Source organism: Schistocerca piceifrons, chromosome 8, assembly GCF_021461385.2.
Source record: "Schistocerca piceifrons isolate TAMUIC-IGC-003096 chromosome 8, iqSchPice1.1, whole genome shotgun sequence".
NCBI classification, from domain to species: domain Eukaryota; kingdom Metazoa; phylum Arthropoda; class Insecta; order Orthoptera; family Acrididae; genus Schistocerca; species Schistocerca piceifrons.
This window is the reverse complement of record NC_060145.1, coordinates 410518964-410537963: the sequence shown is the minus strand read 5'-3', so window position 1 is coordinate 410537963 and position 19000 is coordinate 410518964. Positions and strand designations below refer to the sequence as shown.

At 38.1% G+C, this 19000-nt stretch overlaps 1 protein-coding gene across 1 annotated transcript in view; it reads left to right on the top strand.

Moving 5' to 3' along the window:
- Positions 1–18494, top strand: part of LOC124711708 (39S ribosomal protein L46, mitochondrial) — a 36173-nt gene extending 17679 nt beyond the window's left edge. The window contains exons 4-6 of the mRNA XM_047241911.1: positions 11043–11185; positions 14220–14348; positions 18242–18494. Coding sequence (XP_047097867.1) covers positions 11043–11185; positions 14220–14348; positions 18242–18391 — 422 coding nt within the window. The 3' untranslated portion in view covers positions 18392–18494. The remainder of the gene's footprint in view (positions 1–11042; positions 11186–14219; positions 14349–18241) is intronic.
- Positions 18495–19000: the final 506 nt, after the last annotated feature.

Genomic DNA, 19000 nt, shown 5'->3' with positions numbered 1-19000 from the left:
TGTCTCTACTTCCTTGTTTGTGTAGTAATTATCAAGTTGAGTTAGAATACTCGTAGACGTCTTCAAATATCCAACTTCTGTAGTAAGATTTTTTTTTACTTTTTTCTTAAATGTAGTTTAGTGACATATTTATTTAAGTGTGTTAAAATGTTCATATATTTGTCCTTTGTAGCAAGATTATTTAGTTTTTTTGTAAACATCGTATGGTGACTGCATCATAATAAATTAATGGATCAATTACATCTACGAGCCTTTAGCCTTCTATGTTTAAAAGAAATACAACCCTCATTTGTTTTGAGGATCTTACTCAATTCTGTTTCTAAATGCTTTTTGTTCACTACAGCATGTTGCATGAGGCAGGTGGCAGTGATAAAGATTCAACATACCAAAGAACCGACAAATTCCTTGATTGTGATTGGCCTAGGTAACTGTAAAATTGTGTCCACTTTCTGTGTCGGAGATAGGGAGCCCACAGTAGAGATTCTGTGTCCCAAGAAGGTCACTTCAGATTGTCCAAAAACACACTTGGTGACATTCATCCTGACTCCACAATGCTCCAAACTCTTCAACACCTCTTGTAGATATTGTTGCTGTTGTTCTTCAGTCTTCGAGAACATGAGCACATTGTCCAGGTACGCAAAACAGAATGGGTGGCCTTGAATAACAGAGTCACTGAATCTTTGCCATGTCTGCGTTGCATTTCGTAATCTGAAGGTCATGCCCCCCATACACTCAAACAGAGTGAATGGTGTCGTAATTGCAGTCTTTGGAATGTCCTCTTTAGCCACAGTATCTGAGTATAGGCTGTAGCATAGTGTAAGATGTTGAATATCATCGCACCATGTAATGCGTAGTTGTAGTCTTTAGAAATGGCACTGTTCTCACATTCAGTACCCAGTAATCTCACACAGGTGCCAGGCCTCACCTTCTTTTGGCACCAGATGTAAGGCAGAGGACTACACACTGTTCAATGGTCTAATAATGCCGTCTCACTGCATGCTGTCAGATTCAGCTTTTGCGGTTTCAATATGGCTCAGTGCTAAACTTATACATTGGCACGACACTGATGGTCCATCTGCGGTCCTGATGCAATGCGTTGTATTGTGTTGAATGTGTTCAGGTGTACTGGGTGGTCTGATCGAATAAGGAAACTGCTTTAACATGTACTGCATTCACCCTCAGGTGCCTGCATGACCTTTGCACTACAGATGGTTTCATTGCGATGACAACTGATGACAGTTAAATCAGTAATGCTGTCCACTAATTGGGCATTTGCCAATATCCAGGAACTGGTTGTAACGTGCCAGGAGATATTCACTGATGGTGGTGTCTGTGATGTTTGCAACAGTGAAGTTCCATGTGAACATATGACGTTGCCCTAACATCAGCTCCATTCTCTGTGTTCCATAGGTTGCAATAGTCGAGTTATTGTCAGCTGTAGACAGTTGGTTGCCTACAGTGATCCAACAAAGACTGGCAGAATACTGATGTTCAAACCAGTTTCTATAACAAATTTCAAGCCAGAATCTCTTTTGCTGATGAACAGCCACCTGGATGGTGACAGGCGCCTACGATTGACTGCCGCTGGTATTTGGGTGGAAGCACAGTGATGTACATTTTCATGCATTCTCGGCAAATCTGCAATGGTACCAACACAGAGGCTGCTTACCTTGCGGAGATGTAGTGTTGCTCAAAGACCAGTTCCTCCAATGTCTGCGGTAACACACTCTGTTGTTTTCTGTCAGTTTGTAATGCCACTACGCCATAATTTGTGCTGGTAATCTACTGCTTCATGATGTACCAGTATGCAATAAGTTGTCTGGCACTGTGACAGTTTTCACTTTACTGTGCAGATACCTCAGATATTGTGACGGCTTACGATCACCGACGTCTTCTTGTGTAAGAAAAACAAATTCAGTCTTCCTGTGAAGCAGCAATTCTTCGTATTAGCTCTGCCTTGAGTTTCTTTTAGAAATGTCCCTCTGGGGTGCATTGAAAATTTCTTGCACTTTGGTGACGAAACGGTGGTCCGACTGGCTAACAACAAGTGTGAACTTCATGGTATCGGCTGTAATTCCAGCACAACAAAAACTTGTTTCCATAAGATGGGGTTATCAGGCCAAAACGATGCGAAGTGGACTGCTAGTCTTGATACAGTAAATTCTCCAGACATCCCCTGGCCTCAGTAGGGAAAACAGCTGTAGTTAATTTCCTTCAGCATGAGTATCGTGTCAGAGTCACCACTTGCCAGGTTCGGTGTAATTAGAACGGATCATCTTAATCATTATTATTAATCAGACACCACAGGAGTAAGCTTCACAAGAAACTCTTTATTCACTGAAAACAGGAAGCTAATGAATTGTAACCCAAAGTGACAAAAAAAGAAAAAAAAAGAGGAACATAGATAACTCAGAAATAAATATCACGCAGGGAGAAATACACAAGCACACACAAAGAGTAAAAAAAAAAAAAACATCCCACCTGTTGGCCAAGTGTTGGCTGAAGTGGAACTACCATAACAGCTGCGGTTCAGCTGTTACAACACGAGAACATTGCATGTACACACACTATGCAACACTTTACTTCTCCACACTAGCGTGCAGCAGCTGTCATGTCGGACGCTATATGTTGTTTGTGCCAGGATATTATAACATCAGATCAGTAAACTTCTCTATATTTTAACCATTCAGAGCAGCATCCACTGCCATAATTGTATTGTAGTCAACAAGAGTTCACATAGAAGGGCACCTTCATTGAACTGAACAAGTGTTAAAATTGAAAACAAGACAAGAAAATAGTTTTTTTTTTTTTCCCCAAAAGTAAAATAAAAGGGAACCTGGCTAGCGATACAGGCTGCCAAAGGTGGCACCTCAGTTGACATTTTTGACATGCAATTTTTGGTTAAATATACACATCAAAAAAAGTTTTGCATCTCCCTGGTGCCCAGAACTCCTGAAGATAGACATTGACAGTGGATATTGTATCACAGACACAGTACCTTTGACTGTTCAGAGATGTCACTAAACCTGCCCAAAGATGTAAACAACGATGCATGAGCAGCACCTGTTAGACGGAGGGGTCTAACAGCAAAACAGTTCCAGCATTCCACCAGGAAGGAGGTGCACGGCTCGTGTTGTCTGTAGTTCAACCATGCCTAGGTGGTCACACATTGTTACTTTGTGCCAGAAAGGGCTCTCAACAGGGGAAGTGTCCAGGCATGTCGGAGTGAACCAAAGCGATGTTGTTCGGACATTGAGGAGATAGAGAGAGACAGGAACTGTTGATGACATGCCTCGCTCAGGCCACCCAAGGGCTACTACTGCAGTGGTTGACCACTACCTGCGGATTATGGCAAGGAGGAACCCTGACAGCAACACAACAATTCTGAATAATGCTTTTTGTGCAGCCACAGGATGTCTTGTTATGATTCAAACTCTGCACAATAGGCTGCATGATGCCCAACTCCACTCCCGATGTCCATGGTGAGGTCCACCTTTGCAACCACAACACCATGCAGCGTGATACAGCTGGGCCCAACAACATGCCGCATGGACCGCTCAGGATTGGCGTCATGTTCTCTTCACCGATGAGTGTTGCATAAGGCTTCAACCAGACAATTCTCGGAGACATGTTTGGAGGCAACCTGGTCAGGCTGAACGCCTTAGGCACTCTGTCCAACGAGTGCAGCAAGGTGGAGATTCCCTGCTGTTTGGGCTGATGTATGCTGTTGGTGATCATGGAAGGTGCTGTAATGGCTGTATGGTACGTGATTGCCATCCTCTGACTGATAGTGCAACCATATCAGCGGCATATTGGCGTCTTCATGGATGACAGTTCACGCAACCATGATGCACATCTTGTGAATGACTTCCTTCAAGATAACGACATCGCTCAACTAGTGCAGCCAGCATGTTCTCCAGACATGAACCTTATTGACTGTGCCTGGGATAGATTGAAAAGGGCTGTTTAGGGACGATGTGACACATCAACCACTCTGAGGGATCTATGCCAAACCGCAGTTGAAGAGTGGCACAGTCTGGACTGAGAGTGCCTTAATGAACTTGTGGATAGTATGCCATGACGAATACAGGCATGCATCAATGCAAGAGGATGTGCTACTGGGTATAAGAGGTACCGGTGTGTGCAGCAATCTGGACCACCACTTCTGAAGATCTCGCTGTATGGTGGTACAAACATGAGCATTAGAAAGGGCAGAAATGATGTTTATGTTGATCTCTGTTCCAATTTTCTGTACAGTTTCCGGAACTCTTGGAACTGAGGTGATGCAAAACTTTTTTTGATGTGTGTATTAAAATGCATTAACTCTGTATTGGCTCAGAATATTCATTCTTTGTTTTGGGTACCATAGCAATGGGTCTATTAAAAGAAAGTGGCATTTTCTAATTTTGCTGGTAAATGTCTTTAAAATACATTTACATTCCCATCATTATTTTATATTCGGAGAGTAATATGATGTATTGTATTTTGTACAGAATGACAATATCACTTGAGAATGGCCTAGAAGGCTGAAACTAGTCATGCACAAGTAAAATTAATACATTAAAAGTGGGAAACGCCATCTTGTTTCAAAATATTTTGTTACTTGTAATTTTATTTCAGATATGATGCTCTGAGTAGTTTGGAAATGTTTTTCTCGAATAATCTCATTTCATTTTATTAAAGTTCAAAAATAATTCCTTCATAAAGTGCCATTTTTCCTGTTAATCATTATCAACAGTAAGAACAGAAAAGAACTCCCCTTTTCCAGTTTAACAGTTTTTTAACCGGTGTTTGTGTTTTAACTTCCTTATCTAATGCCTTTATTGCTATTATTTTATAAATCAAAATAACCAATCCCAGAAATTCAGATAATTTTACAAGAACTGTATATCAAAGGCTACTACATATCTAGAAAAGGGAAACGCACCATCTTGTTCTGGAATATCTCACAAACATTCTTCAAATTAACCCTTGGACTAATATGGTGGAATAAAAACAATAAATCAAATAAAGTTTTATCTTGGTGAATAGAACCCTACAAAGTGTCAGTCTTTGAAATAGTATGCAAGCTTTGAGATCATTTCAGAACGTAACAGAATCTTCTAGAATAATCTGAAAGTGTCTGGATGATTCTGCATGTTTGGTCAAGTGTATAAAGGTGAGGATACATGGACTTACAGTTCACTTTCTTTTCCCCCCTGACTGGTTTGATGTGGCCCACCCCGAATTTTTTTCCTGTGCCAACCTCTCCATCTCATCTCAGTGTAGCACTTGCAACCTACATCCTCAATTATTTGCTGAATGTATTCTAATCTGTGTCTTCCTCTAAAGTTTTTACCATGTGCAGCTCCCTTTAGTACCATGTAACTTATTCCCTGATGCCTTAAAAGCTATCCTACCATCCTGTCTCTTCTTTTCCCTGTTTTCGTATATTCCTTTCCTCACCGATTCTCCAGAGAACCTCCTCATTCCTTAACCTCTTGGCTCTTGTACATGTTATATATTTCCCATCTTTCCCTATAGCTTAACCCTATTTTTCGCAGAATTTCAAACATCTTCCACCAGTTTACATTGTCGGGCGCTTTCTCGAGGTCGACAAACACTAAAAAAGCATCTTGATTTTTCTTTGGTCTGGTGTCTTAACTCTTACTAAAGCCAGACTGATTATAATCTAACACATCTTCAGTTTTCTTTTGTATTCTTCTGTATATTATTCAATTATCAATCGACAAACTAAGGTATCAGTTAACAAAATAATGTTGTATGTTAAACTCAATAAGCTTTTGTGAAATTACTGTTTTATTTTATTTTTATGTGATTGCATTTGAAGTACACTACTGCCCATTAAAATTGCTACACCACAAAGATGACATGCTACAGATGCGAAATTTAACTGACAGGAAGAAGATGCTGTGATATGCAAATGATTAGCTTTTCAGAACATTCACACAAGGTTGGAGCCGGTGGCGACACCTACAACATGCTGACATGAGGAAATTTTCCAACCAATTTCTCATACACAAACAACAGTTGACCGACGCTGCCTGGTGAAACGTTGTTGTGATGCCTCGTGTAAGGAGGAGAAATGCATACCATCATGTTTCCGACTTTAATAAAGATCAGATTGTAGCCTATCGTGATTGCAGTTTATCGTACCGCGACTTTGCTGCTCGAGTTGGTCGACATCCATTGACTGTTAGCAGAATATGGAATCGGCAGGTTCAGGAAGGTAATACAGAATGCCGTGCTGGATCCCAACGGCCTCATATCACTAGCAGTCGAAGGCGTCTTACCCGGATGGCTGCAACGGATCGTGCAGCCACGTCTCGATCCCCGAGTCAACAGATGGGGACGTTTGTAAGACAGCAACCATCTGCATGAACAGTTCGACGACGTTTGCAGGAGCATGCACTAGCAGCTCAGACACCATGGCTGTGGTTACCCTTGAAGCTGCAGGAGCGCCTGTGATGGTGTACTCAACGATGAACCTGGGTGCACAAATGGCAAAACGTCATTTTTTCGGATGAATCCAGGTTCTGTTTACAGCATTATGATGGTCGCATCCGTGTTTGGCGACATTGCGGTGAACGCACATTGGAAGCGTGTATTCGTCATCGCCATACTGGCGTATCACCCGGCATCATGGTATGGGGTGCCATTGGTTACATGTCTCGGTCACCTCTTGTTCGCATTGACGGCACTTTGAACAGTGGATGTTACATTTCAGATGTAGCTGTACCCTTCATTCGACCCCTGCGAAACCCTACATTTCAGCAGGATAATGCACGACCACATGTCGCAGGTCCTGTACGGGCCTTTCTGGATACGTAAAATGTTCGACTGCTGCCCTGATCAGCACATTCTTCAGATCTCTCACCAATAAAAATGTCAGGGTCAATGGTGGCCGAACAACTGGCTCATCACAATACGCCAGTCACTACTCTTGATGAACTGTGGTATCATGTTGAAGCTGTATGGGCAGCTGTACCTGTACACACCATCCAAGCTCTGTTTGACTCAATGCCCAGGCATATCAAGGCCGTTATTATGGCTAGAGTTGGTTGTTCTGGTTGTTCTGGGGACTGATTTCTCAGGATCTATGCACCCAAATTGCGTGAAACTGTAATCACATGTCAGTACTAATATAATGTATTTGTCCAATGAGTGCCCGTTAATCATCTGCATTTCTTCTTGGTGTAGCAATTTTAATGGCCATTAGTGTATGTTCTGCTAGAGAGTGAACCGTACTGATTATTTGCATGTTCATAAAAAGAGAGATGTATAACACTAGCAAAAAGTGAGACTGACTTTAGGTTGGGAGTACAAGTCCTGTTTTAAGTAAATATGATTCCAGTGAGAAAACTTCCTCTGTTCCAGATGCTTTGACAGAATATCAATAATGACAGCAAGTGGACAAGTAATTTCCCATAGTATGGACAATATAGATTTTGTGTCTGTAAACGTGTATATTAAAAGGCCAGAGAATTTACTGATGCTGTGGATGATTTCATCAAAACAAAGCTGACCAATCTCTTCAGAATAGAAGTTCTGTCTTCATAAGAAAATAAACCAAACTATCCTAGTACAGATTGTCAGGGATTTTCCTCAAACATCATTTCAGTTGTTCAGTTGCATGCATTGTACAGTGAAAAGGTGAAAGTTCTATCAGTTATCCCAGTATCCACTTTGAAGAAAACTAGCTTGCACCAAATTTCACGTGCATTAAAACACGTGGTGTAAAAAGCAAGATGTGCCCAGATAGTTAGTTCCACACCTATTACTTATTACTAGAGATATTTGTGTATGTGTTTATTGCAAATTTTGAACTTCAAAATGGCTCTGAGCGTTATGGGGCTCAACTTCTGAGGTCATTAGTCTTTTGAACTTCACTTGTTAGCTTTTAAGAACTTGCTTGATTAGTGACATGACAAATGCGAAATCATTTGTAATATGTGATGCAGAGTCAGGTATCTGTTGGCTTCAGGAATGTGGACACTGCTCTCACAGACATTTGGTTTGGAAAATATAACAAATGACTATAAAGTTACATATGGAGGAGGTTAACTGCATTAACAGGACGTATGTGAATTACTGTCAAAAAATTGATTCTCTGTATTTTACTGAACTAGAAAAAGCTTACTTCCAGGAAAATGGACGACAGAAAGTACCGTAATTAGAGGAATTTAAAAGTGTCTGCACACACCACAACATCCCCATAGTGCACAGTCAACTCTGTTAAAAATAAAGTTTCGCTCTCATTTGTTTTGTTTTTATGACCTTTCAGTACCTTAAGGGGCCCACACCCTGTGTATCTAACCCATGTTAATGTAGGCAAGTATTTGACCCATTCTTGAAAAAACTATTTGATGTAGGATCTTAATATTTGTACTGTATGTTACATGATGCTAATAGTGTCAACTGTACTAAAATCTAATTTATCCATTTTATAGTTATTAAGAAATATTTTTTGTGAACTTTCTAATGGGGGAATATTAATGAATGTAGTACCAGAGGTAGCTTTTTTGTTATGCAGAGTCTCTGAAAATTTCATTCATTTGTCTATGATAGTTTCTGATATGATGGAGCATATGTACTGAAAATTTTAGTTTGTGGGAAATTGACTTTAAAGAAAAAAACTTTTGAAATTTGTTACTTACAGTTAATTAAAACTGTCCTGCTGCATATGATAGCCCTTCTTTAGCCTCTAGCATGTCTTTCGGTTTCCTTTTCACATTCCTGGATGTTTGTCTTGCTTTCTTGGCCATATTAGATGCAGACCTGTTTGCACTGGCTATCCTCATTTAATTGCAGTGTTGCAGCCCAGTGATCATATTTTCACCAGGATTAATTCCCAGCTTGTTCAGTACCCAACACATTCCGGCACTACCACAATTGAATGTAATAACAGCATCATGAACCCCTAGTTTCATTGTATGCATGTCTACAAATACAGTTTTAGGAAGGCGGTTCCAAATTATGCTGTTGAAACATTCATTTGGGTTCTGTGTCTGCCCGTGCAGACATTTCCTTAGAAGGTCAGGATGAGCCAAGTCTCTGAAAATAGGTTTAACTGCAGTAATAACAGTAGCAGGAAGAGAATGCTGGTGAGAATAAGATTCTCCAGTTGCCTGAGCCCTGTTGTATTAGCACCACAAATGTTTTCCTGATGGACACAATCCATGACATGGCTTATCATCAGTAGAGGACTTACTGGAGAATATGTCCCAAACATCTCTCTTCATTGCCTCCAAAGGTCCCGAGTTCGAGTCTCGGTCCAGCACACAGTTTTAATCTGCCAGGAAGTTTCATATCAGCGAACACTCTGCTGTAGAGTGAAAATTCCATTCTTTCTAAACTTGTTTCCTCTAAATTGTCGTTTCTTGAAAATGCCTTTATGTTTCATCATCTTCAGTAAACGCAACTAAACACATGTAAACAAGCACTACAAATGTAATTATAACAACTACTCACAATCACACTTGAACAAAACTAACTTCGTGTTTGAAAGCATGTTGTTTACAAACAGCAGAAACAAAAGAGTACCGATCGTTGCATTCCAAGGATAGCCAACACAAAAAAACCCTAACATGCAATGTAGGGGATATGTTGTGTTGTTGCTGTGGTCTTCAGTCCTGAGACTGGTTTGATGCAACTCCTCCATCCTACTCTATCCTGTGCTAGCTTCTTCATCTCCCAGTACCTACTGCAACCTACATCCTTCTGAATCTGCTTAGTGTATTCACCTCATGGTCTCCCTCTATAATTTTTACCCTCCACACTGCCCTCCAATACTAAATTGGTGATCCCCTGATGCCTTAGAACATGTCCTACCAACCGATCCCTTCTTCTTGTCAAGTTGTGCCACAAACTCCTCCCCAATTCTGTTCAATACATCCTCATTAGTTATGTGATCTACCCATCCAATCTTCAGTATTTTTTTGTAGCACCACTTTCGAAAGCTTCTTTTCTCTTCTTGTCCGAACTATTTATTGTCCATGTTTCGCTTCCATACATGCCTACACTCCATACAAATACTTTCAGACACGACTTCCTGACACTTAAATCGATACTCGATGTTAACAAATTTCTCTTCTTCAGAAACACTTTTCTTGCCATTGCCAGTCTACATTGTATATCCTCTCTACTTCAACCATCATCAGTTATTTTGCTCCCCAAATAGCAAAACTCCTTTACTACTTTAAGTGTCTCATTTCCTAATCTAATTCCCTCAGCATCACCCGACTTAATTTGACTATATTCTATTATCCTCGTTTTGCTTTTGTTGATGTTCATCTTGTATCCTCCTTTCAAGACATTTTCCATTCTGTTCAAGTGGTCTTCCAAGTCCTTTGCTGTCTCTGACAGAATTACAATGTCGTCGGCAAACTTCAAAGTTTTTATTTCTTCTCCATGGATTTTAATGCCTACTCCGAATTTTTGTTTTGTTTCCTTTACTGCTTGCTCAACACACAGATTGAATAACATGAGGGAGAGATTACAACCCTGTCTTACTCCCTTCCGAACCACTGCTTTCCTTTCATGTCCCTCAACTCTTTTAACTGCCATCTGGTTTCTGTACAAACTGTAATTCTTCATACTAGTCATGGACCGAGCGAGGTGGCGCAGTGGTCAGCACACTGGACTCGCATTTGGGAGGACGACGGTTAAATCCCACGTCCGGCCATCCTGATTTAGGTTTTCCGTGATTTCCCTAAATTGATCCAGGCAAATGCCGGGATGGTACCTTTGAAAGGGCACGGCTGACATCCTTCTCTAATCCGATGAGACCGATGACCTTGCTGTTTGGTCTCTTCCTCCCAAACAAACAACAACAACAACATACTAGTCAAGGACAATATTTTAATATTAGTAGTATGTGATTATAGATTTTTTCTTTCGTTACTTGAATGTCAAAGATTTTTAACTTGTCTGTTGTATGTTACATTTGATGATTAAGAGAAAATATTTTTTGAAAATAATGTGGTGAAATTATCAATTTTTGTTAATGAGTGTGGTATACTAAATTAAAATTTTTCCCACAGATGCAGATCGTAAAGGCAATAAGAAATCACTGGAACGTTGTTTATCAACAACTTTAATGCTTTTGGGACAAATGAAAATTGGTAATGGCCATGTGTGGGCATTTCCTCAAGGCGTGCGTGTTGAAGGTGAAACAATGCGACAGGTATTATTACACATACAGTTCTCAGAAACATATTCATTTTTAAATATATTAATAAATTGAAAATGAAATTAACTTAACAGTACAAGATGATGATTAAAATACATTGAAGATAGGTGAGGCAATACTCACTAATGATGCTGGTAGATTTCCCATATAATTATTGAATAACTCCAAAATGAATGATAGGTATGAATTTAAGCAAAAGAGGGCAAAATTTTGTTGCACAAAAATCAATATTGTCTCCACATATCACAATCCATTACCTGTTTTGCCAAATTTCAATTAACCGGCCACACAGTTTCATGAGTTTACGATATTTCAAGTGTAGTACATCAGTGTAACTGATTATAAAATATCATCACTTTGATAAAAATAATCTCGCGCATATTTCTTGGAGAAATAACTTTACCTCACCTACAATGAAAGAGTAATGCAAACAAGAGAGATTGACAAAATTTGAAATTTTGAGGCTTTGGAGAACTTAAGTTTCTAGAGAAATGAACAAGGAAAATACTAGAGGCCTAATAACTGTGTTACATGCTAGTTTCATTGGTAGCTTACCAGATGAGATATGTGCTGAAACTTAATATTTTGTTTTGTGTCAGGACTTCAACCTATTGTTTTATTGCTTTTAACCACACTTGTCTCTCCAGATTTTTGTGAGAACGCTAAAGTTGTCATGCAACTAACCCAACATACCATGAAGATTACCATTTTATTTTTCTGAAAACTTATGTAACATAACTGTCATTGCATCTGTTTTTCTACAGTTCTATCACATACTTAAGAAAAATTAATCCAAATGTAAAGATACAAGGGTTGCAAATCAACTTGTTGAATGATCGTTTTTTAAAGCATTTTGAATGTTATGAAATTAAGCTTTTAATGCCAACAGACAGAAGTATAACTTTTATGCTGATGTCATATAGAGCCTGGTGTTGCATCCAGCACAACAGTGACAACAGGAACATATGGTTTCATTGTATGTTCCATGTTCATACTTTCTATCTGTAGTGGAACATCACAGTTTCGTACAGTCCCATCTCTCATCCCCTACTCACACTTACCCATTGTTTTTTACCATTTCTCTATCCATATTCTACACTCTTACCTGTGCATCTTCCTCCACCTCTTTCCATTCCATGAACAGGGGTGGCAGAAAGGTGTGGGGGTGGGGGGGGGGGGGGGAGTGGGAGGTGCTGGTGCTAACCTAAATAAAAAATATGGAAGATACAATTCCAATTGGTTACTGTTATGAAGAGTTTCATCCCATTGAATATAGCTGGAATACTATATATGTAATGTTGTGCCATCTCTATATCACTGAAAATGGCATGTTCTTGCTCTACACTGTTCCTCACTTGTTATAGTTGGTAGTTGAAATATCTACTATTACATACTGATCAAGTATACTAAGATCTTTAATGGATGACCAGTCAGAGGACTTCGTAGTCCAAGATGGCACAGTAACGTATCATAATTGGGTGTCACTAATACTCTCTGAGACTCAGCAGTATTCTGTTGGAGTATGTAGATCGTGTACTACCCTAGAAAGAGGAGGAGCTTTGACTGCAGCTTTTTATGGCTGTGCAGTAATGCAGTTATGATGATTTCCGTTTCTGCAGTCTGGCTTAAAAACTGTGCCATTATGCCGATGCCTCTTCTTAAGTCTTTCTCTTCTTGTATATCCCGGCTTCTTGAGATCCCTTGTGAAGAGACATGATACAACAAGTTCCGCAGTGGTGTTGAACAATCACTGAAGTTACACAACAGTTAATAATTTAACTTTTGAAATTGCCGGTTTATTGGCATTTGTGGAAAGAAAAACACTCTCATGCAGTCAGCAAACTTTGTGTAACATTTTGTGTGTGTAATGGGCTTTACTACATCGCAAATCATTCTAATGAATTAATTAAGCTGCCTTACAGTGTTGCTAGGCAACATAATCAATAAAGTGGTACATGTCTCAATTTAAACTGGACCTCGATATTTTGAATAAACTTTTGCTTAATTTTTGTCAAAATCAGCACTTGTCTCAAAATTAATTTCCAACTTCGTGCTTTAAGTCCACACACATTTGCAACTATTGTACATGATTTACTGGACAGCTCAATCACGCGCTGATGTGTAACATATTTCAAACCGAGCATGCAGGTTTCAGTTTTCCCCAATGGGGTAAACGACTCTTTTGTAATAACTTGGTGTGTCTTATCTTATGTAAAGTTTAAATGAAACTGGATTTACTCTCCATTCAGGTCAAGGTCACAAAATAAAATTCACCACACAGGTCAGCGAACTGTACACATGCACATATTGCCAAGCTGCAAAAATTTCTTTAGTAAGCCCCCAACACATCCACTATAGAGTCCCGGTATCTCCCCATCTGATGTTTTAGGAGCCCTGAAATAAGACATTCATAGCTTCAGACAAAGAGATGCATGCCTGTGTACAATCATGGTTCTGTAGACAACTGCAAGCATTTTTCTATGAAGGCATTGGCCATTTTATCTCACAGTGGGATAAATGTAGTAACAGTTATGGTAATTACTTTTTAAATAATACACAGTTTTTTTACCTTTTTCTGTCTGTCGCCTTTTTATTTGACTGCCGCTTATACTAAAGGTGGGCAAAATGTGTTTTGTAAATGAAGATCTTAGGAGAACAGAAGCAAATGTAAGACAAGTAGGAATGATTCCAGAAATACACATGTGATGGGAAGAGCTCTTGGGAATGGGGAAGTAACCAGTGGTAAAGACATCTTAGAACTTTGGGGAAAGTTGATCATTTTACTTATTTTCAGTAAGAATCTTTGCTTGAGTATATTTTCACGTAATAGTCTTCATAACTAAAACTCATATTTATTTATTTATTTAAAAAAAGAAAACAGCACTTTGCTGTGCTGTTCAGGTACTAAATCAAAATATTTATCATTTTACTTGAAAATGTTTTCAAGTGTACTTAAAATGACTTGTTTAAAAGACACTTAGGAAATTCTGAGAAAGTTATTTTTTTTTTTTCCCTTCTTGTTCTGTAGGCTGCAGAGCGAGTCCTTAAGGAAAGTTGCGGAAATAATTTAAGGGTTCAGTTCATTGGAAATGCTCCATGTGGATTCTATAAGTATAGGTACCCAACAGCAGTTCGCAATGAATCAGTTGGAGCTAAGGTAAGGTATTTGAAGCTTCACAAACCAGAATTTTGTTTGAAGAACAAGTAGGTAGTACATTAATAATGAAATAGTGTAATTTGTTTTATTACATGCAGGACATTTAGAACTCATCCATAAGGTTCTACTGATATATTCCCATGTAGTAGCGAGCAACTGTTGACACTGAAGCCCTAGCTCATACCACATCATTAAGAAGGTGCTGTTTGTTTTGTCTTAGAACTATGTACCGTATGACTAAATAAGGGTTCCTACCTTTTTACTCAGTCTGAAAAAGAAAGCAAACATTAAGTGTTCTTCCTTTTTGTATTCCATGAGGTCAAATTTCACTGTGTTGAGTCTGCATATTTAACTGATTTCATAATTTCTCCAGTAATTTTATTTGTGATTTCCCTTACATTTTAATATAATAACTTACGTTGTTGTAAATGCCCTTGGAGGGGGGGGGGGGTGGGAGGAGGAGGAGGAGGAGGAGGAGGAAGTTGCCTGTAATATGAGGGGAATAAGAGGTTAGTGACTTTAAATCATCATGCCATATTGCTTGCAAAGTATTGGTGTGCTCACTTTCATGAATCTGGTATTTAATCACTACATAAGCAGAAAGTCGAGAGTTGGAAGACTTAATCACGGTAGACAAGCAATATCAATTTATTTACTGTACCATTTTAGCCCAGACAGAGTATTACTAGCATTTGTCCTTTTGTGTTATTATTATTATTATTATTATTATTATTATTATTATTATTATTATTATTTCTCTGGGACCATTTAAAACCATGTTAAATCCTCTTACATTTGACATTGAGCTTTGCTTTCTTTGAAGCCCAGATTTCTTTCCTTCACTCTTTGTGAGTGGACTTCTTTACACACCTCCATCTAAGGGCACAATGTCTACTTTTTGGTTGCTCATCTTGGTGTAGCATGTTCGACGCTATATTCTTACGGAAGCTATCTGTCTCACAGGTGTTGTCAGGCTTTATTTGTGCGTTTGGAAGTATTCTCAGTATTTTTAAACAAGGGCATTGTTGTGGTTATGGGATTTGAATAAAAAAAGTGGAGGATCTTCTTGATCAACCTGTTCCTTCCATTTGTTTGAGATGACTACCAAATTGCACACATTTTTTGGAGATTGAGTCTGTAATTTTTTGTATTTTGCCTTAAACTTCCGTATTGGATCTTTTGTGGTGGATACTATTCTTGTAATAGGATCCGATGATCACCATAATGATATTGCACTCTTTTCTCTCAAGTTCTTCAAGGAGGTCTTTATTTGCATTAAGAGATAATGTTTCAGCTGCATACATAACTACTGGCTTCAGAACCATTTCAGAGTGAAGTATCTTAGTGTTTAGTGAAAGACGTTTTTTATTGTCGATATAGGTGACATTTGGTAGGTGCTTCAAGTTTGTTTATTCATTCCTTTAGTGCTTCCTTGTCCAGTCCATTTTTCATGCAGATCTCACACAGTTACTTAAATTTGTCTGCACAGCTAAAATTTTTCTTCACTGCTAATGTCTTCATATTTCGTCTAGGGATGTTGGAGGCATCTCTGATGTTAGTTGTTCTGTTTTTTTTCAAATTATGTCTGCAGGCCAATTCATTCGTTGGTTTCCTTTAACAGTTTGATTTGAATCCTAGCAGTTTATGTGTCATTATTCTTGGATATAAGGTCCATCCTTTATGCAAAAAACTGTTTTTTTCATGTGACCAAAACACCTCTGTGCCATTATCAGTGGGTTTTCTGTATTCAAATCCAACAAATCTGAATATATTGTAAGTGATAACTCATCTACGAAAACTAGGCCTAAAGACAGTTTTTGTTTGATTTTGTCAGTACCTTAATTTTACATTCCGAGGTTATGTCAGACAATTTATACATTATCCTATACTTATAGCTTGCCATCTGCAACCAAATGATTTTAACATGAATTTTGTTGGTGAAAAGTTATAAATGAATACACTACACTCTACACTCTGCACATGCACACTTTTGAACACATTAAAGGGACCTTATGAAAAGATAACGCAAACAGCTAAAAATTGTGCGCACTTACACACACACACACACACACACACACACACACACACACACACACACACACACACAACCTACCTTGTCAGTAAAGTACAGTGTACTAAAACTGAACACCTGTTTGCAGAAGAACGTTAGGAATGAAATAGGAACAAAACATTATGAGTAATACTAGTAATTTAATACTGTTTAAGAAGCAGTTTAAAACATGAGAACTGTTTTTGGTTTTCGCAAACAGATTCGAAAGAAAAACTATGTTATTACAATGATCACTAAAGATAATTTAATATAAAGCGTGAAAGATGTGGTCTAATCAAGATTTTTGTTATAGTTTGGAAAGACATTACATAACCTATATTACTTGAAAACATTTCTGCCTACGGGAGAGTTTTCATTTCTCATTTTGAGAAACTATTTTACTAATAAGAGGAACCTTTCTAAGTCCTTAATGGGCCTACACACCACCTGCTGTTTGTGGCAAAATGGCATCATGCAAGGTTAAATGCTTACTGGCTAACGTTTATGATGTCATAAGAAAGGCAGCTTGGTCATTCAGCATGAACCAGTAAATATCTGTGCAACCAATATTTTGTAATCCCACGCATTAGAGACAGAGTAAAGCAACAGCTCATTAAATCTTCAAATGGTACTTTCATTGCAATTTTAGATTCAGTTACTTCCTTTTCTGTCCTTGTAACTGAAAATCTGCCAACTTCGTTATCATGACTTACATGAGTTTTATAGGAAGAAATAATTTATTCACTAAACTATGAGAGTGTGTTTATTGGTAGTACCTATCATGTTTGAACTATTCTGCTTTGGTGTAACATTCATTTATTTTTTATTTATCACTTCTTTTCATCACTGGCAGTGATTTGTTAAAGTGGAGAACGTCATGTTGCGACATGGTACAGAGTCTCCATTAAACTGGATAAGCCAGTCTAAGGTTAAATTATTATCCTCTGTTATGTGTATTTAGTTTAGTGTAAGTCCCACGTGCTTGGGAAATATTCAAAGATGGGACAAAGAATGAGTGTTTTGTAGGTGTCTCCTACGTAAATGCCCTCAGAGCATGCCAAGTTACAAACCTGAAATTAGTTTCTTTTCTAGTTTGGGACTTCCACTTTTTAGAATGTTGTGCTGTCTAATCTCGAGGTGTCTATCTCCATAATAATCCCATATTACCGGCAATGTTATGAAATGTATTTCAGATGTAATTTACATCTGCAAACTGGGTATATCAGTTCTTTCACAGGCATTGTCTATTTTATGTGCTGAAAAAAACACGGCTTTTCAAATCAATATCATGGGCGCTTTTAGGACAAACAAAACTGGGTAGCTATAAGTAGTTTGATCCATTTAATATATAATGCAAGTGTTTGAAAACTTATGAATCTCTTTCAATACTTTGCTATGAAAACTATTCAGAATATTACTGCTAGGAAGGGCCATGGTACTGTGAGCAAACTGCAGAGATTCAGAGACATCTGTCGGTTCATGCTGAGTGACCAAGCTGCCTTTCTTATTATGCACCTTAGCCAATCAGCAGACTGAGTGGATTACAGAAACACGTAACAGGAAGCAGCATTCACTCTAGCTTTGGAGCTCTTGCACTTTTTCTAGCTAAAGTACACACATTCACTCACAAATCATCAGATGCACTCAACACACACTGATGAGGGCACTTAAATCACTTCTTTAGAAGAACCGTGTGTCTAATTTTGCATTCCTTCCTCTCACTTATGTTAACATAACAATTTTTTTTATAACAACTCTATTTTCATATCATCATGCATGAAATAAAATTTATCAGTTTTATTACATTCTGAAAAGTATATTATATGCCATTTTTCTCCGACAGGTGTTTTTCTTCAAAGCTCGGTACCTTTCTGGTGACGTCAAAACAAATAAGAATAAGTTAAATGATTTTCAGTGGCTCAATAATGATGAACTTCAGTCCATTTTGCACAGAGATTACTATCGCAGCATCAGTCAGTTTCTTGTAGTTTGATTAGAATGCAGAGAATGTGAATGGTTCTCATTTTACAGTATTTATTTTGTAAATATGTGTTTAATAAAGTTTGTTTGTAAATAAAAGGATTTGGATACTGTTACAGTGTGTTTTTAATAATGAGTGCTTTGTATATGATTCCTTCTTTGTATGCACCCTTTTAGATAATTTCGCAGTTTCCTTCTCCACATATTATATACTATATACATTTAAGTATATTTACGAAAATACGTACAAATGTCTATCTTTATGAAGCGCCATTTGAGTTTCATTTTGTTCATGTAGTAGAATTTTCTGCAGTCATGTTGAGACAACCCTTATTTTTCTGTCTGTAGTGATCATATATTTTAGTGATAGGGGATATGAACTGTCTGAAATATATACTTATTATTTGGAAAGTGCTAATTATTTTCTTATAATGATTCCCAACTCCCAATTTGAATGTTGATGTAACTGTTTGTACCTATGAAGTGACTCAAGACACATGAACAAATAGAACCTACGGTTGACGGAAACATTAATTTGTAAATCTTACTTACTTTTTTTTGTATACTCAGTTTGTAAAACCAGCTTCAAAGAATTAAATGCGGTTCAGGAATTAAATAGCAA